The sequence below is a fragment of the Rutidosis leptorrhynchoides genome, chromosome 11 (assembly GCF_046630445.1).
Source record: "Rutidosis leptorrhynchoides isolate AG116_Rl617_1_P2 chromosome 11, CSIRO_AGI_Rlap_v1, whole genome shotgun sequence".
Taxonomy (NCBI): domain Eukaryota; kingdom Viridiplantae; phylum Streptophyta; class Magnoliopsida; order Asterales; family Asteraceae; genus Rutidosis; species Rutidosis leptorrhynchoides.
In genome coordinates, this window is record NC_092343.1 from 344,040,029 (window position 1) to 344,061,370 (window position 21,342).

Here is a 21,342-nt window from a genome sequence, read left to right on the forward strand (position 1 = left end):
GGGTCACTATATCACGTGTCTAGGAAGCTGGTTCGGACTCGACCCGAGTGAATCAGAACCTCCAATCCAACCGGTAAATCAAGCTGTTAGAACTTTAGGATTGGACGTGTATAGGACGGCTAAGGCCATACAAGTGAGGGGTGGGGTAATTAGTTTGAGACGGCAAGAAGTAGTCGCTCACGCTCCTATGGAGGAGGATGAGGAACCCGTTAGGGAAACTAGGAGGAGACAAAGACAGCCAGATGAGGCTAGTACTTCTAACGTAGGTGTTTCTGATTTCGATATGCTACAAAATTCATTTAATTCATTGAGTTTAGATTTAAGGAACTCGTATGATAATTGGGGACGGAGATCAGAAGAACAATACACTAATTTGTCTAGGCAAATAGGGGATATTAGGCATACCCAACTGGCCCAGGATACTATGTTAGAAAACATCCGCTACGATCAGAGGGGCCAGGGAGCACAGTTAGAGTGGGCGCATCATCAGGCTTATTTATACGCAGCTAACCCACAACAATACGCTCCCTCAGCTTTTCCATCATACCCCCAGTGGCAAGAACACGGAGACCCTCTACCTCCACCTTATGATCCCAACGCTACCCTAGCCGCGAGTCAGGAAGCCTATAGGCGTTTTTACGAGGAACAACGCCTAAACGAACAACGGCAGCAACAGGAGCGACAACAGGAAGATCAGGGAGGCCCTGCGTGGCATTTTTTCTAGTTTTTCTTTTTATTTTTAGAATTATTTATTTTGTGTTTGTTTGTATAAAATGATTTTTATGGTGTGTTAATTTATTCTTATCTTTATTTATCTTTACAAAAACTCTAGTGTGGGGTAAAATTTTTGTACTACTAAAGTACAACCCCATCTTGTGTGTGATTAACATGATTGTTTACAGGTGCTTATGATGATGATGCATGCGACATAACGAAATACCATATTTTTATTGTGATAAAACGGATTGGATATGTTCATACTTAACAAAGGAAGTTCTATACACTGTACACTTTTTGTCCTCTCAAATTTATATATTTAATCTGATTTTATGTAATGAGGGCATTACATAATCTTAAGTGTGGGGTGGGAGTATATACATTCTCGAGAACTTATAATTTAGTGGTTTTTATGAAAAATTTTACAATTTTTAAACAAATATAACTAATCAATTTTTAAGGTAATTACGAGCAATTAAAGATTAGGTGTCAAAAACCGAAATTATTGTCTCCATACATTAAAAATACATAAGTTTATCTGATTGAAATATAAAAAAGAAAACCAAGTATAACAGAATTTATAAACTCTATATGTTTAGAACTATTTATCACATGTTTGTATGAAGTATTGTAGATATCATCGCTTTGGAATGTATAAACCTGAATATCTCGTTAAGGAAGTAAAGTCTTCCAAAATGACACACTTGCTAACTTATGTTAGAAGATGTAGTCCAGAACAGCTGTAGGTTGACGAAAAATCTTGAAAAGTCATCTCTATCATCGGCTGGAAATCCACCTCACCTCAGCATCAAATAGGGTTTTTGGTGGTCAGACTTATCCTAACCATGAGATGGATCTGTCTCGTACAATGGAGGGCACATTGCAAATTAGCTTTTAAGACTAATGAATCTAATCCCCAGATGGATGATCTCCGTAAAGATCAATCGCATCTATGTTTGACCGCGGTCAACATACATATGCCATAACAAATTGAGGTGTGCAAACTCATGGTTCACCGATGATATTTGGACACAATATAATTTTATTCTAAAACTTATGCTATTTTATGAATTATATTGTGTAAAACCATTTTTAGGACATTCGGTTTCAAGTTCCATGATACTTCAATTATGGGGGCGAGTAGCTTGCTAATCGCCGACTGAGACTACGGTTTTCAGTTACCCTCAACCGGAATTTGAGGTTAAAACCGGAAAACGTGTCCAGTGTAAAAACTAGCATGACATTTTATAAAATCATAAAACGTTTTCACAAGGTCCAATTTTCCCTAAGGATCCAAATTTTTAAACCTTAATCACGAGTTTCAACTTTGTTTCTGTTGTCAGAATTTCGTTTCGTGTGGTGTGCGTGTGATTCAATAAAAATTGTGTCGTGTTTTCAACTTATTCCATATAGAGTGTGTTTCATTTCGTGTAGCGTGTGTTGTGTGATTTAATGTTCGATAAGGAAAAATATGTAATGTTCCGAATCTATTTACAAGATGTAATTGTTTGAGGACAAGCAACGTTCAAGTGTGGGGTATTGTGATATTGCTTTAAACATACATATTATTCGACGCAATATCATTTATATTTCATAGGTTTTTACCGTTTACTAAGACATTCGAATGTATAAATCACAAGAAAAATGACAAAAGATAATACGAGCTCGAAGTTTGAAGAAACGACGATAAAACAACAATAAACGATGGATTTAAACAATTTACATATCAAGATTTCGTTACCCGAATACAAGTTCAAGTTGAGCAAAGAAAAAGAGTTCAAATGAAAAGGTCCAAATCGATAAACGTCAACGCGAGATCAAAAGAGAACAAACATAAAAATAAAAATAAAAGAATTCTGCTTACTCTTACGCGTATCGTGTACATCTACACGAAACGCGTAGTATTTTGCTCCTACGCGGAACGTGTGGCCTCTACACGAAACGCGTAATGTTAGACCGAATTTAATCATGAATCACAAATGGGACGGTGGCTTTTGTGTTAAAAATCAATACTTTTAGAAGTGGTACAGCAAAAAGAAGGATATTACAGTGGATACTTTTGATCAACTCTTCAATAAAAAAATACGGAGCACTAGTCTAAAGGATACAAGAGTGAGTACATATACCACATACAGAGACACATAAAAACACACACACATTTTCAAGAGATACACACACAATTTATTAGTTACTCTGTAATTTCAAGTACTCCATATAATTTAGTTCTGTATCAATTTAATTCTCAAGGTTCAAGATTAGGATATTTTCAAATATTAAGGGTGTATTATTCGTGATTAAGGGTGTTATTGTACGCGTGAATGGTGCTGTTATTGTAATTTTTTTTCTACCGTTTGAAGTTAATGAAAGTGAAGAATTTTTAGTAAGTATATTCTGTTAAAATTATCGTTATTATTATATTTGCATATTTATATTTTTATGTTTACCTTAGTATAATGAGTAGCTAAATTTCCCTAGTGTTTGCTTAGATGTAGAGCCCCTAGTGAAATGGATTGTTAATCATTTGTAAAAATTAAAATGTAACTTGAGTATTTTTAACATTGAGCCTAGTCAAAAGAACCATTATTGTGTAATTAGGTATTTAACCCTTATCACTTAATTTATTAGATTCTAATAACGGAAGTTATTTTTATTTACATAAATTAAGCTTCAACATTAAAAGTGATCTAGACGAATTTATAAATAAGTTATTAACACTAATTTATAAATAAACTTCGGTGGTTTGGGTAATATCAATAGTTATATAATAGTGAAATTGTAATAAGGGAAACCGTTATAATTTGGGTATTGGCGAAAGTCAAAACTAGATTAGGTCTCAATTTAAATACTTGGGGAATAGTAGCTATCTAAATAGAATCCGATGAAAATTAGATTTAATTTAGCTAGTCATAACCTTATATTTATTCGAAAGAAAAATATAAAGTTTATTACTAAAACATTTTAAATAGGGCTTAAACTCAAAAACAATCCATGGATCTAGAGGTGACACATTTAAGTAAACAATCCCATTTATATATTGTAAAATTATTATCACTATTATTATTTACGAAGTATTACAGCACTAAAATATAAAAATTTACATCAAAATATTCGAATTTGTACCAGAACTGTTTGTCACATCGTATAACACATACGCGGATCATGTATGATCACACGAAACTCGTAGAAACAGAATATACGCGGAACGCGTATAAATACGCGAAAAGCGTAAGTAGTAATCTATTACTGTTACGAATTTAGTACATGATACACGTACGTTTTAAGATATACGCGAAACGCGTATAAATATGCTAAATGCGTAAGTATAAATACGGGAACAGTACGAAATTAGGTTAAAATCTAGGGTTTTGAATATATTATTATTATATTTAAGTTATTAATTTATATTTAGTATTAATTATTATAACACATGTTTTAATCTTACTATTTAGTATTAATTAATATAATTTATAATTAGTAATTAGTTTATAATTAGTTAATTATTGTAATTCCTTTTAATTTAATTAAAACATGTCTTTTAGTTAATTTAATTTAATTTGTAATTTTATTTTATTGTTTAAAACAAATTCCTAATCATTTAGTTTTATTAAAAATTATTGTTTTATTTATTATCATTTAGTATTAAAATTGTTTTTTCACAATTAGAATAATTTCATTTAGTTCATTTTTAAGTTAGTAATTATAAATCTCGTAATTTTGTAATTTTAATTATGAAGTAAATTAGTTAAGTCTCGTTTCCATTATTGTTATTTTATAAATTCCTAATCCAAAACCCCTTTAAATAAGTTTGACTTCAAAGACTATTAAAACCATTAAACACTCCATCTCCCTGTGGAACGAACCGGATTTACCTACAAACTAAACTACGCGGATAGGACCAGTTGCCTATATATGTTTGAAACCAACCTAAAATCGTTAAAATACCATATATACAATAAATCAATTCGTGTAATAAAACAACTCAATCCGTTCATAAATAAAGGTATTGTTTCAAACCATCAGACTTGCACTAGGGTTATGATGGTCAAGACTTGGTTAAGATGATGTAGATACATCAATGAGTTGTACACTTGAAGCTATATGCATCAAGGATGAGAACCATGATGAACATCAAGCACCAAGACCACCGGAACTCACTTAAACTTACTGTTTCTGTCCAAAACCTACTGACCTGCTATTTCTGTAACAGACCAGTAGACCTGGGCTACTGAGACCATGATTTTTAGATAGAACTTTTTGAGTAGATAACTTTTCATATAAGACTCGTCTTAATCCGAGTTACGGTTTAGAATCTACGGCCCTCCGAGCGTCACTATGTCCATTTACTTTTCTGTTTTCTGTTTACAGTTTCTGTTTTTCTGGTTTCTGTAACAGACCAGTACACCTGGGCTACTGTAACCTTGATTTTCAGATAGCTCAGTTCGTGTAGATAACTTTTCATTTAAGACTCGTCTTCATCCGAGTTATGGTTTAGGATTTATGGCCCTCCGATCGTCACTAGGTCCTTTTAACGTTGTGCAGAAATTTCTGACCTACTCGCACTTAGACCGTCGCCACGGTCAAACGAAGACGAGTTTGCTTCTGGAATTTTTACCACACTTAAGGGACTCATAGACGGAGCCATGGCCACTGGTCTCACCTTAATTCAGTAAGGGTAGAGGCCGTGGTGACTGACTAAATTCAGCCTTTTTTTTAAACTGCTTTCATGAACGAAACCTACTTTACCCCTTTTGTTAGATGATGAATGATGATGACCCTTAAGACCTTATTTACATACTTTTAAACCTATTAAGACGATTTACTGACTTAGTACTATTTGCCTTAGGTTGAGGACCTTCGGACCGATTACTTGCACACCTTTTCCGAACCGACTTTACGACTACATTATCATTGTGAGTTATAGCATTCCCTTTTTACTTTAACTTATTTTGGGAACTGAGAATACATGCGGAATTTTATGTTTAACATACTAGGAACGAGTACTTAAACTTATATATGTGTGGGTTATACAACGGCATAAACATTCCCCTTAGCTCGGTAACGTTTAATCATTGGTTTTTGAACCATGAACGCGAATCTTAGATATGGATCCATAGGGTTTGACATCCCCACTCGGGCTAGTAGCGCTAGCATTTAACGGGTGTTTAATACTTTGTAGACATACGCACTTGCCAAGTGTACTTTCAGGGGGTATAAACGTTAAGTTAGTTACCAAGTGCCCACGGTTAACATATACTTTATCATACTGTTTTGAAACGCTCTTTGTAGCACTGAAATCTCGTGGCCTACCTTACATACTGTTATACTTAAACTATAGCTCACCAACCTTTGTGTTGACGTTTTTAAGCATGTTTTTCTCAGGTGCTTGAGGTTAGCTTCCGCTGTGTACTAGTCATGTTGTAGACACCCGCTGCTTAGAGTTGTCGTCGCATGAACTACTTTATCTTGCATTCATACTTTATTACTTTTGAACTATGACTTGTAACGACCATTGTAGTCACATACACTTATTATTTACTTCTACTTAGTGAAGCATGCTTTTGAAATGTAAAACATTTGATGTCGGTTATGACATCACCTTTTTATCGTGAATGCAACTTCTTTAATTACAGCATATAGTACTTAACCTTGTAATGATCCTGTTGTTGATGATTCGTACACGATGGTTTTGTACGGGGCATCACATTTGGTATCAGAGCATTGGTTGTAGGGAATTAGGTTGCATTAGTGAGTCTAAGACCGACCCGAGTAGGATTCACTAATAGGACTAATCTACAACTTGCTAGTTTACTTGTTTCCGCTGAACTTACTGCATGCTGCTGCTTACTTTTACTGCTATATGCCTTATGCTATTACATGATTTCACTACTGCATGCTATTACTTGCTTTCGATTGCATGCTACCTTCGTACGATTTGCTGTTATTGCCATGCTACTTATTGTTATACATGATTTAAACTGTTGGCCTAATACGTGCTTGCTTATGACTTACTGACATGGAAAATTTATTTTTCCTTGTTCAGATGTCGGATGTACCACCTGCTAGCGTTTTGGGCAGTTCGGACTCAGACTCCACCACACCACCTGCTACTGTTGCTGATACACCGGTTCCGTTACCCACTAGTGATCCCGGCGCTTCGTCTTCCAGAGCGAGTAGTAGTGCGCCAGCACCTGTGACCACTTCTGACCCTACGGAGATTCCAGCTCCGTCTACTCCCGGACCCTCGGGGTCACAGCCCCGTATCGGTGGGATTGAGATTCCCGCGGAGTTTGGGGAAGGGCCGTTTCGTAACCACATGCGCACGCCTTGCCGACGCACTCCCGACGGTCATTTAGTGCCGATTCCGCCAGGCAGACACAGACAGATGTTGGCCGCCTTCGGACTGCCAGTTGAGCCACCCGTGTCGCCACCACATGATTCAGACGACGGGTCTTCCACTGATGCTCCATCAGACGGCACCTCTTCGGATGACTCCAGTGATGATGAGGATCCCGCTGACGTACCTATTCAGGCACCCTCCACCCCGCCGAAGAAGCGGTACCGCCCTGATGGCACCGTTATTCCAGGGGTGAATGGAGGTCGTGCTTTCACTGACGCTTTTGGTTGGCGTCGGAGGGTTACTGCCCATAAGCGGCTTGTGCCGTACCCTGCAGACCCACAGATACGTAAGGTTCCCCGTTACGTATTGACTATTCCTGGAACCGTACCGCCTAGATTTAGATACGGACCATCCCCATCTAGGGACGTACCGTATACATCCGGAGCTGGACCATCTACTTCAGCACCACCCGCACCATCGGCAGCACCAGCACCATCCGCTCAACCGGCCCCACCTGCACCGCCAGCACCGCCTGCCCCACCAACTCCCACTGTCGAGGAATTGACAAGGGAGGTGGGAATCCTCCGAGCTCGGGTTACTGAGCTCGAGGAGCAGTTGGCTCAGGTTTTAGACTCCCTACACCGACCTTCACCGTAGGACTTTTGTATTAGATTTCATGATGTAATCTAGTTGTAGATTCTTGTATTATTTATGTATTGTACGGACTTATTCAGATGTATGAAACTTATTATTATCAATGAATGAAACTTTGCGTTATTAAATTCTTGCACGATGTTCTATTTACATTACTGTACGATGATTCTGTGGTATTTGTACCTAGATGCATTATTTAATAACATGTGATGTTTTGATTCCATGTTGGTTACTATGTACTATATTATTACGTATTGAATGCTGGATTTTGACTTAAGTCAAAACTTTTGTTTAGAATACCATGGCCAACGGAAGAACCACACCTACCGCAGCCCAGATTGAGGACATGATCAACGAACGGGTCGCTGCCGCCCTAGCTGAAAGAAACCTCCAAGCTCCACCGCCACCACCACCACCGGTTATCCCACCCGTTCGAAATGGGTGTACTTACAAGGAATTCCAGGGCTGCAAACCGCATAACTTCAGTGGAACCGAGGGACCGGTTGGTCTCACCAGATGGTTCGAGAAACTTGAATCAGTATTCTGAATTAGCAACTGTTCGGAGGATAACAAGACTAAGTTTGCTTCATGCACGCTATCTGACGGCGCGCTAACGTGGTGGAACACGTTAGCTCAAGCGAAAGGCATTGACGAGGCGTATGCTACGCCATGGGAGGAATTCAAGGCTGCAATGATTGATGAGTATTGTCCGAGAACCGAAATCCAGAAGATGGAAATCGAATTTATGCAGTTAAAGGCCGTTGGGAACGACCTTGATGGTTACAACAGGAGGTTTCTTGAGTTAGCTCTTATGTGCCCGACAATGGTCACACCGGAATTCAAGCGTATGGAGAGATACTTCTGGGGACTCCCTAAGTCCATCAAAGGAAACATCACCTCATCCAAACCACCGAATGTTCCCGAAGCAATGCACATGGCGCATACTCTCATGAATCAGATTTTTATTGATGAGCCGGAGAAGGCTAAGTTTGAGGCTGGTAGTAGCGAAAAGAGGAAATGGGACAATAACCACAACAACCACAACAACAACAACAACAGGGGGAGAAACTACGATCAAACCCTCGCCAAGAGGCACAACAAAGGTGGAAACCCTAATCCCAACAACAACACCGACTCCAACCCGAACTACAAGGGAACCCTACCTCAATGCAAGAGGTGTTACAAACATCACACTGGGTATTGTAATGTTGTGTGTGAGAAGTGCCAACGGGCTGGGCATATCGGAAAAGACTGCAAGGTCACCACTTTGAATGGAAAGCCGAACACCAACGGGCCGAAGAAGTGTTACGAATGCGGGCAGACGGGCCATTTCAGAAATGCGTGCCCAAACAAGCGAAAAGACGGAGGACCACCCCGTGGTAGAGCTTTTAATGTTAATGCAAGGGATGCACGCGATAACCCCGACTTGGTGACAGGTATATTCAAAATCAACAATCTTTTGGCTTCTGTCTTGTTTGATACTGGTGCGGATAGAAGTTATGTATGTAGACATTTTTGTGATAAGATTAATTGGTCATTAGTCCCGTTAAAAGAAAGTATGCTTGTCGAGGTCGCCAACGGTAAACTTGAAAAAGTTGACCACATTAGTCGAGGAGCTATTATCAACATAGCTGGTGCAGATTTCGAAATTGATTTGATACCTATCAAACTGGGAAGTTTTGACGTGATCGTCGGTATGGGTTGGTTGAGCAAGATAAAGGCCGATATTATCTGTGGAGATAAAGCACTTCGCATACCACAAGGAGATGGCGAACCACTGGTTATCTATGGAGAGAGATGTACCTCGAAGTTGAACCTCATTAGTTGTGTGAAAGCGCAAAAGATTATGAAGAAGTGACGTTTTGCTGTCCTAGCACATGTGAAAGCGGTAGAAACTGAGGTGAAGAGCGTGAACGACGTTCGAATTGTGAACGAATTTTTCGATGTCTTCCCTGAAGAATTGCCTGGATTACCACCACAGAGAGCCGTAGAGTTTCAGATTGATTTAGTGCCAGGAGCTGCACCTGTAGCTCGCGCACCTTATAGACTCGCACCTTCCGAGATGCAAGAATTACAGAGTCAACTACAAGAACTGCTTGATCGAGGATTTATCCAACCAAGTTTCTCGCCTTGGGCTGCACCTGTGTTGTTTGTAAAGAAGAAGGATGGATCCTTTCGTATGTGTATCGACTACCGTGAACTCAACAAATTGACTATCAAGAATCGGTATCCTCTTCCACGAATTGATGATCTTTTTGATCAACTACAAGGATCGAGCGTTTACTCAAAGATCGATTTGTGATCCGGATATCACCAGCTGAGGGTGAAGGAAAGTGACGTGATGAAAACTGCATTCAGAACCCGTTATGGTCATTATGAGTTTCTCGTGATGCCATTCGGTTTGACAAATGCACCTGCCGTGTTCATGGACCTCATGAATCGTGTCTGTAAGCCGTACTTGGATAAGTTTGTTATCGTCTTCATAGATGATATCCTCATCTACTCTAAGAGCGAAGAAGAACATGAGCAACACCTCCGACTAGTACTTGAACTCTTGAGACAAGAGCAACTTTACGCCAAATTCTCCAAGTGTGAATTTTGGTTGAAGGAAGTTCAATTTCTGGGTCATGTTGTGAGCGACCAGGGTATCAAAGTTGATCCCGCCAAGATTGAAGCCATCAACAAGTGGGAGACCCCCACTACTCCAACGCATATTCGCCAATTTTTAGGTCTCGCCGGTTATTACCGAAGGTTTATCGAAGGATTTTTTCTGATTGCGCGTCCTTTGACCGCACTGACTCACAAGGGCAAGAAGTTCATTTGGGAACCCGCACACGAATCAGCATTTCAAACTTTGAAGAAGAAGTTAACCTCCGCACCTATCATATCGCTTCCCGAAGGCTGTGACGATTTCGTTGTTTATTGTGATGCATCGAAGAGTGGTTTTGGTTGTGTACTGATGCAACGATCAAAGGTTATTGCCTATGCCTCCCGCCAATTGAAGATTCACGAGCGGAACTACACTACACATGATCTTGAACTTGGAGCCGTTGTCTTTGCACTCAAATTGTGGAGACATTATTTGTATGGAACTAAGAGCACTATTTTCACCGACCACAAGAGTCTCCAGCACATCTTTGATCAGAAGCAACTAAATATGAGACAGCGTCGATGGATCGAGATGCCCAACGACTACGATTATGAACTCCGTTATCACCCTGGCAAGGCCAATGTTGTAGCTGACGCTTTAAGCCGAAAGGAGAGGACGACACCTCTTCGTGTTAGGGCACTGAACATCACCATCCATTCGAACCACAACAGCCAGATCAGAGTAGCCCAAGATGAGGCTCTCAAGGAGGAGAACATATCTCATGAACATTTGAACATACTTGTCTCTCGATTCGAGGTTAGGGAGTCTGGACTCCGATGTTATGCCGGAAGAATTTGGGTACCTTATTATGGAGATCTACGAAACCTAATACTTGATGAAGCACGAAAATCGAGATATTCGATTCACCCCGGTGCGGGCAAGATGTACCACGACCTTAAAGAACAGTATTGGTGGCCGAATCTTAAGAAGGACGTTGCGACTTATGTTGGTAAGTGTTTGACTTGCTCAAAGGTTAAAGCCGAGCATCAGAGACCTTCTGGATTACTTCAGCAATCGGAGATCCCACAATGGAAGTGGGAAAGGATAACAATGAATTTCATTACTTAGCTGCCAAAGACGGTGGGCGGATACGATACTATTTGGGTTATTGTTGACCGCCTTACCAAATCTGCACACTTCCTAGCGATGAAGGAAACTGATACAATGGAGAGGCTTGCTCAACTTTACATCAAGGAGGTTGTATCTCATCATGGTGTACCTTTATCGATCATCTCCGATCGCGATCCCCGTTTTGCTTCTAGATTTTGGCGTTATTTGCAAGAAGCCATGGGAACTCGTCTTGACATGAGTACTGCTTATCATCCTCAGACTGACGGACAAAGTGAACGAACGATTCAGACGTTGGAAGACATGTTGCGTGCATGTGTCATTGATTTCGGAAAGGCCTGGGAAAGGCATTTGCCACTCTCCGAATTCTCGTACAACAACAGTTATCACTCGAACATTAATGCTGCACCTTTTGAAGCATTGTATGGCCGTAAGTGCCGATCCCCTATTTATTGGGCCGAAGTAGGTGAAAAACAAATCACCGGACCCGAGGTAGTCCATGAAACAACGGAGAAGATTGCTCAGATTCAAGCTAGACTTAAGACTGCTCGTGACCGCCAAAAGAGTTATGCCGATATTAAACGTAAAGACTTTGAATTCAACGTTGGTGATCGTGTAATGTTGAAGGTTGCACCTTGGAAAGGTGTGATCCGTTTTGAAAAACGTGGAAAGTTGAACCCACGATACATTGGTCCTTTCGAAATCTTGGAACGTGTTGGACCCGTTGCATACCGTTTGGATCTACCAGCACAATTGAGCTCAGTTCATCCTACCTTCCACGTGTCAAACTTGAAGAAGTGTCTTGCAGCACCGGAACTTATCATACCACTTGAGGAACTTACGATTGATGACAAACTCCACTTCGTGGAAGAGCCTGTTGAGATTATGGATCGAGAGATCAAAACTTTGAAACGCAACAAGATTCCGATCGTCCGAGTACGATGGAATGCCAAACGAGGACCTAAGTTTACTTGGGAGCGAGAGGATCAAATGATGCGGAAGTATCCTCACCTTTTCCCGACTCCTCCATCTACCTCAGCTTAAATTTCGGGACGAAATTTTCTTTAACAGGTGGGTAATGTAACGACCCTGGATTTTCCAACGTTATTTTATTAATAATTATTATTATTAATACGCGTGTTTAAACGAATGTATGTTATTACATTTACATGTTGCCATGATTGCCCGAACTTGACTTTAATTGCCCGAAACATCTTTGTGACACACGAAACTTCACGAATAATATTTTTAGATATTATTTAAATTCATGATTAAATTTATTAATCATTTTAATTAACTAAGACTATTAGTTAGTTACTTGGGCTTTAAATGGATTAATTTGTTAATTAATGGAACTTGGACTTGTTTTATGTTAATGGACTCATGGAATTGGGCTTATAAGCCCACCCTACACCTTATTGGACGAACTAGTCCATTACTACTACTTGTAAGTATCATTTGAACATGAACTAGCTAGTTTAATGACTTAGGAATCTTGTTACTTCTCCTCCCCATGCAAACACCCCTTGTAACCACACTTTTAAGCTTTACCATGCAAGTGTTTTGTGGACAAAGCCCTCCCCCTCCCTTGGACTGCTGACCGTGAGCTATGGGGTGCCCAAGAGGGTTCAAAATCTTTTTTTTACTTACTTGTTCTCTTGCAATCTTCTCATTCAAACACACACACACACTTACTTGCAAGAATCCTCTCATTTTTCCTCTCATCTTTTGCTCTCAAGTGTGAGTATTCTTTCAAGCCTTTCTCTCTTTTTCTTCTTGCTAAAACCGAATCCATTCATCTCATCTTCATCAATCTTGTTTGTTGTTTACTTGTCTTTGATTGTTACTTACATACTTGTAGTTAGTTATTTACTTACTTGGTTTCGAGAATCTAACTTACTAGTTTTATTCTTCATTATATCTTGTATTTATCAAGAACACTCAAGAACATAACTTACTAGTTATGGTTCTACATATACTTTCTTAAAAGATTGCAAGTTCATGTGTTGTGAAAGCATACTTGAAGTTCATGAAGTAAACTTTAAAGTTTACTTTCTAAAGATCAAACTTTGGTTTGAATCTTTAAAGTATGAACAACCATGAATAATTTACTTGTTTATTTAGTTACTTGCACTTTAATTTGATGTTAGTTGGTTATTATTGGTCAAGTGTTACAAGTTAACCTTGATCTCATTAATCTTGAACTAAAAGTTAACTTTGAAAGTTCAAGAACACACAAATAAGTTTTCTTTAAAAATAAATTTGTATACTTATGCTTGATCTAGACTTTTGGGTCTTGGATCTTCAAGATCTAACTAAAGAACTATGTTCTACATTTTAAGATCTTAATTAGTTAGTTTACTTTCAAGTTTGTAACTTGTTATTAGCTTTAAAGTTCATGTATGTGTTAGATCTAAGACTTTGATGTAACTTTGGTTCATCAAACTTCATACAACTCTTAAGTGAGTTGTGCTTCATGTCTTAGACTTGCACTAGGGTTATGATGGTCAAGACTTGGTTAATATGATGTAGATACATCAATGAGTTGTACACTTGAAGCTATATGCATCAAGGATGAGAACCATGATGAACATCAAGCACCAAGACCACCGGAACTCACTTAAACTTACTGTTTCTGTCCAAAACCTACTGACCTGCTGTTTCTGTAACAGACCAGTAGACCTGGGCTACTGAGACCATGATTTTTAGATAGAACTTTTCGAGTAGATAACTTTTCATATAAGACTCGTCTTAATCCGAGTTACGGTTTAGAATCTACGGCCCTCCGAGCCTCACTATGTCCATTTACTTTTCTGTTTTCTGTTTTCTGTTTACAGTTTCTGTTTTTCTGGTTTCTGTAACAGACCAGTACACCTGGGCTACTGTAACCTTGATTTTCAGATAGCTCAGTTCGTGTAGATAACTTTTCATTTAAGACTCGTCTTCATCCGAGTTATGGTTTAGGATTTATGGCCCTCCGATCGTCACTAGGTCCTTTTAACGTTGTGCAGAAATTTCTGACCTACTCGCACTTAGACCGTCGCCACGGTCAAACGAAGACGAGTTTGCTTCTGGAATTTTTACCACACTTAAGGGACTCATAGACGGAGCAATTGCCACTGGTCTCACCTTAATTCAGTAAGGGTAGAGGCCGTGGTGACTGACTGAAGTCAGCCTTTGTTTTAACCTACTTTTATGAACGAAACCTACTTTACCCCTTTTGTTAGATGATGAATGATGATGACCCTTAAGACCTTATTTACATACTTTTAAACCTATTAAGACGATTTACTGACTTAGTACTATTTGCCTTAGGTTAAGGACCTTCGGACCGATTACTTGCACACCTTTTCCGAACCGACTTTACGACTACATTATCATTGTGAGTTATAGCATTCCCTTTTTACTTTAACTTATTTTGGGAACTGAGAATACATGCGGATTTTATGTTTTACATACTAGGCACGAGTACTTAAACTTATATATTTGTGGGTTATACAACGGCATAAACATTCCCTTTAGCTCGGTAACGTTTAATCATTGGTTTTTGAACCATGAACGCGAATCTTAGATATGGATCCATAGGGTTTGACATCCCCACTCGGGCTAGTAGCGCTAGCATTTAACGGGTGTTTAATACTTCGTAGACATACGCACTTGCCAAGTGTACTTTCAGGGGGTATAAACGTTAAGTTAGTTACTAAGTGCCCACGGTTAACATATACTTTATCATACTGTTTTGAAACGCTCTTTGTAGCACTGAAATCTCGTGGCCTACCTTACATACTGTTATACTTAAACTATAGCTCACCAACCTTTGTGTTGACGTTTTTAAGCATGTTTTTCTCAGGTGCTTGAGGTTAGCTTCCGTTGTGTACTAGTCGTGCTGTAGACACCCGCTGCTTAGAGTTGTCGTCGCATGAACTACTTTATCTTGCATTCATACTTTATTACTTTTGAACTATGACTTGTAACGACTATTGTGGTCACATACACTTATTATTTGCTTCTACTTAGTGAATCATGCTTTTGAAATGTAAAACATTTGATGTCGGTTATGACATCACATTTTTATCGTGAATGCAACTTCTTTAATTACAACATATAGTACTTAACCTTGTAATGATCCTGTTGTTGATGATTCGTACACGATTGTTTTGTACGGGGCATCACAACTAAAGCATCCGGTACTTTGGATGGGGTTTGTTAGGCCCAATAGATCTACCTTTAGGATTCGCGTCAATTAGGGTGTCTGTTCCCTAATTCTTAGATTACCAGACTTAATAAAAAGGGGCATATTCGATTTCGATAATTCAACCATAGAATGTAGTTTCACGTACTTGTGTCTATTTTGTAAATCATTTATAAAACCTGCATGTATTCTCATCCCAAAAATATTAGATTTTAAAAGTGGTACTATAACTCACTTTCACAGATTTTTACTTCGTCGGGAAGTAAGACTTGGCCACTGGTCGATTCACGAATCTATAACAAATATGTACATATATATCAAAGTATATTCAAAATATATTTACAACACTTTTAATACATTTTGATGTTTTAAGTTTATTAAGTCAGCTGTTTTCGTTAGTAACCTACAACTAGTTGTCCAACGTTAGATGTACAGAAAAAAATTGATATATATTATCTTGAATCAATCCACGACCCAGTGTATACACGTCTCAGGCTAGATCACAACTCAAAGTATATATATTTTTGGAATCAACCTCAACCCTGTATAGCTAACTCCCACATTACTGCATATAGAGTGTCTATGGTTGTTCCAAATAATATATACACATGGGTCGATATGATATGTCAAAACATTTGCATACGTGTCTATGGTATCCCAAGATTACATAATATATTAGAATACATGTATAATACAATATAAGTTAGCTAGGATATGATTAATATAGATTTGTTACCAATTTTCACGTTGCTACAACAAGAAAAATTATCGAATCTTGTTTTACCCATAACTTCTTCATTTTAAATCCGTTTTGAGTGAATCAAATTGCTATGGTTTCATATTGAACTCTATTTTATGAATCTAAACAGAAAAAGTATAGGATTATAGTCAGAAATATAAGTTACAAGTCGTTTTTGTAAAGGTAGTCATTTCAGTCGAAAGAACGACGTCTAGATGACCATTTTAGAAAACATACTTCCACTTTGAGTTTAACCATGATTTTTGGATATAGTTTCATGTTCATAAGAAAAATCATTTTCCCAAAAGAACAACTTTTAAATCAAAGTTTATCATAGTTTTTAATTAACTAACCCAAAACAGCCCGCGGTGTTACTACGACGGCGTATGTCCGGTTTTACAGTGTTCTTCGTGTTTTCAGGTTTTAAATCATTAAGTTAGCATATCATATAGATATAGAACATGTGTTTAGTTGATTTTAAAAGTCAAGTTAGAAGGATTAACTTTTGTTTGCGAACAAGTTTAGAATTAACTAAACTATGTTCTAGTGATTACAAGTTTAAACCTTCGAATAAGATAGCTTTATATGTATGAATCGAATGATGTTATGAACATCATTACTACCTCAAGTTTTCTGGATAAAGCTACTGGAAATGAGAAAAATGGATCTAGCTTCAAAGGATCCTTGGATGGCTTGAAAGTTCTTGAAGCAGAATCATGACACGAAAACAAGTTCAAGTAAGATTTTCACTCGAAATAAGATTGTTATAGTTATAGAAATTGAATCAAAGTTTGAATATGAGTATTACCTTGTATTAGAAAGATATCTTACTGTAAATAATAAAGTTTTCTTGAGGTTGGATGATCACTCTACAAGATTGAAAGTAAGCTAGCAAACTTGGAAGTATTCTTGATTTTATGAAACTAGAACTTGTAGAATTTATGAAGAACACTTAGAACTTGAAGATAGAACTTGAGAGAGATTAATTAGATGAAGAAAATTGAAGAATGAAAGTGTTTGTAGGTGTTTTTGGTCGTTGGTATATGGATTAGATATAAAGGATGTGTAATTTTGTTTACATGTAAATAAGTCATGAATGATTACTCATATTTTTATAATTTTATGAGATATTTCATGCTAGTTGCCAAATGATGGTTCCCACATGTGTTAGGTGACTCACATGGGCTGCTAATAGCTGATCATTGAAGTGTATATACCAATAGTACATACATCTAAAAGCTGTGTATTGTACGAGTACGAATACGAGTGCATACGAGTAGAATTGTTGATGAAACTGAACGAGGATGTAATTGTAAGCATTTTTGTTAAGTAGAAGTATTTTGATAAGTGTCTTGAAGTCTTTCAAAAGTGTATGAATACATATTAAAATACTACATGTATATACATTTTAACTGAGTCGTTAAGTCATCGTTAGTCGTTACATGTAAGTGTTGTTTTGAAACCTTTAGGTTAACGATCTTGTTAAATGTTGTTAACCCATTGTTTATTAAATCAAATGAGATGTTAAATTATTACATTATCATGATATCATGATGTATTAATATATCTTAATATGATATATATACATTAAATGTCGTTACAACGATAATCGTTACATATATGTCTCGTTTCAAAATCATTAAGTTAGTAGTCTTGTTTTTACATATATAGTTCATTGTTAATATACTTAATGATATGTTTACTTATCATAATATCATGTTAACTATATATATATATATATATATATATATATATATATATATATATATATATATATATATATATATATATGTCATCATATAGTTTTTACAAGTTTTATCGTTCGTGAATCGCCGGTCAACTTGGGTGGTCAATTGTCTATATGAAACCTATTTCAATTAATCAAGTCTTAACAAGTTTGATTGCTTAACATGTTGGAAATATTTAATCATGTAAATATCAATTTCATTTAATATATAAAAACATGGAAAAGTTCGGGTCACTACAAATATAGGGACGAAAACCAGCAAGAAATCCATTAGAACAAGCAGCTAATGAATTTAAAAAATGTAGAAAACGTTTATGATCAGTCGTTGTGTCAAAATCAATGTCGCCAACACTTCCTGAGTTCTTAGTAGTTTCTCTTTAGGATCTTCAAGCTGGTTGAAAGAGTCCAACAACTTACCATACAAATCTGTGTAAGCTTGTTCTTTCCTTCTATAAACTTTCATGTATGGTGCCTCAACATTGTAAGTTCTCACAAGCCACCTTCTAAGCTCTGCAACTAAGACATCTCCATCAGATCGTAGTTTGTCCTTGATTACATCAGCAATCCATCCTTGAGTGGCACACTTGTTACTGCTCATATTGCTTTGAGTACAAGTATGTGGTTCTATCAAACTCTTCAACTACAAAAATATTAAATAAATATTATAACATGTTATAGACACAAACATATAACCCGTCACTTAGAGCCTAAATTGAACTTCAGACATGTTTTAAAACTCATGGAAATTTGATTCTAACATTTTCACAACGAATCTACCTCTCGCTTAGAACATAAATTGAACTTATAGACCGGAGGTCATTTTGGAAACAATCTCTCTATCCATAGACATTGAGAGGAAGAATTTTCTCTACTCTTGGGGTGTTTCACTCTCGGTGGAGAAATGATTTCTCTCTATCCATAGAACATTGAGAGGGAGGATTTTTCTTTATTCTCGGTGGCTCTATCAATTGAGACAATAGTTAGGCGTCGATTCATTGGCGACTTGACGGCCGTTTAGAGCCTAAATTGAATTGCAGGCTGGCTTTAAACCCATGAAAATTTGATTCCACCATTCTCATGGCGTGTCATTTTTAATCTTATTTCTATTATTTTTTATTTTTTGTTATGGGCTCTATTTTTGAGTCAACAACAAACGTCGATTTATTGGCGTCTTGACTGCCGTTTACTATTATTATTATTTTTCTTAAATTTTATTTTATTTTATTTTTATATTTAAAAAAAAAGTTTCTACTTTTTGACCGGAGGTCCACTCGGAAGCAATCTCTTTATCCGTCGAATAAAGAGAGGGGATGACTTTCTCTACTTTTGAGAGTGTTTCACTCTCGGATAGAAGGACTATCTACATCTCACATCCCTGATACACCACTCATTTGGTATTGAGTTTTGTTGTTGTTGTTATATATATATATATATATATATATATATATATATATATATATATATATATATATAGGGGCATGATCAATGGGGAAGTAACCAATCGGGGGGAAGCAATTTTTTTTTCTTTTCGTTTTTTGAAAAAACTTTGTTCACGAACATTATAGATTGGATAAAAATAAGAACATTTAGAAAAGACACTTCGTGATAAATGTTATTATTTTGACGGGAAAACAATCGACAAAAATAACATTCAAGATAATATTGTTCGTGAAGAATGTTAACGTTTTTTTCCATGTTTTGTGAAGTAAAATTTAGCCCGATTTAGAGTTTAGGGTTTAGGGTTTAGGGTTTGGTGTTTTGGGTTTATTCCATAAACCCAAAACACCAAACCCTAAATCTAAACCCTAAACCCTAAACTCTAAACCATTCGTGTTAAAAACTCAATCTAAATCCTAAATCTAAACTCTAAATCTAAACCCTAAACCCTAAATTTCTAAACCCTAATATCTAAACCCTATAAACCCTAATATCTAAACCCTAATGTCTAAAACCTCAACATACGCTCGAAAAACACGATAATTGTTATATTTTACTTTTCGAGCGTTTTCCCGCCAAAATAATAACATTGATCACGAAGTGTATTTTCTAAATGTTCTTATTTTCATCCAATCTATAATGTTCGTGAACAAAGTTTTTTCAAAAAACGAAAAAAAAAAAATTGCTTCCCCCCGCTTGGTTACTTCCCTCTTGATCCTACCACTATATATATATATATATATATATATATATATATATATATATATATATATATATATATATATATATATATATATATATATATGGTGTACATACATATACGAAGTATATCGTATAGACGGTAAAACGTCTAAAAAATATCGATATTTTAAGAATTTTCAAACACATATAGAGTGTTTGATCGAACAATGTAGTAATAAATCTTTCGCCACTTCATCTTTAATTAAAAAATGTGTTTTGAGCAGGAACAAGCTAACGCCGTTTGCCTATGACAACCACCAATCCCACACCGAAAGGGATTTGTGACTTTAAAATACCTCCCTTTAGATACTCACAATGTGAAGGCGTGGCACCTATATTTGATTCAACCCAAACAAATGGTAGGCCCAGGGATGATAAGCATGAAGTAGCATTGAGCTACAAGCTAATTATCTTGTAAATCCATATTTATATATTTATATTTAATATACTTAACAAAACTAGTTCAAAATTTTAGCAAAAAATTGACTAAAGCAGTGTGCAAATATAAAGTTATCTTAATCTTATTTACCTGTATTCTAAAGCTCAAAAACACGTCATGTTGATACATCACGAGTGATTGGATGATGTTGAATTAGGCGCCATTGAATTTTTGCTCTATAGATCTTAAGATACCTCATCTGAAATAAATTTAATATATATGTTTAAATCTATTATATAGTTTAACTATTAATAAAATCCAACTCATAAATTGTTCAAATCAAGATGTAAACAAGAACGTGGAACAAAAAAAATATTGGATCAAATCATTACTAAAAGATACATTACATAATATCTGCATCATTAAGTAAAAAATCAATCAATAACAATACTTAAAAAAAAAACCATCTCTTTCTAGTAAGATGGACCCAACCCTGTTCTAAGCCCATATTAATTTTCAAAGTGGGCTGTTGGACCTTTGAGAGAAAACATGTAGCCATTTATTATTTATCAATGTTATCGTTATTGTTGTTAAATGTTAATTGTTATATTATTTGAGAGAAAACATATCATTTTTGTATCAAACAGAAACACAAACAGATCCACATGAAATTGATCAGAA

General features: G+C 36.7%; 1 protein-coding gene across 1 annotated transcript in view; it reads right to left on the bottom strand.

Annotated features, from left to right (window-relative positions):
* LOC139876398 (uncharacterized) overlaps nucleotides 1-20,888 on the bottom strand; it is a 50,452-nt gene extending 29,564 nt beyond the window's left edge. The window contains exons 1-2 of the mRNA XM_071863710.1: nucleotides 20,812-20,888; nucleotides 18,522-18,744 (exon numbers count right to left, since the gene is read on the bottom strand). Of these exons, the coding sequence (XP_071719811.1) occupies nucleotides 18,522-18,744; nucleotides 20,812-20,850 (262 nt within the window). The 5' untranslated portion in view covers nucleotides 20,851-20,888. The remainder of the gene's footprint in view (nucleotides 1-18,521; nucleotides 18,745-20,811) is intronic.
* Between the last annotated feature and the right edge of the window lie 454 nt (nucleotides 20,889-21,342).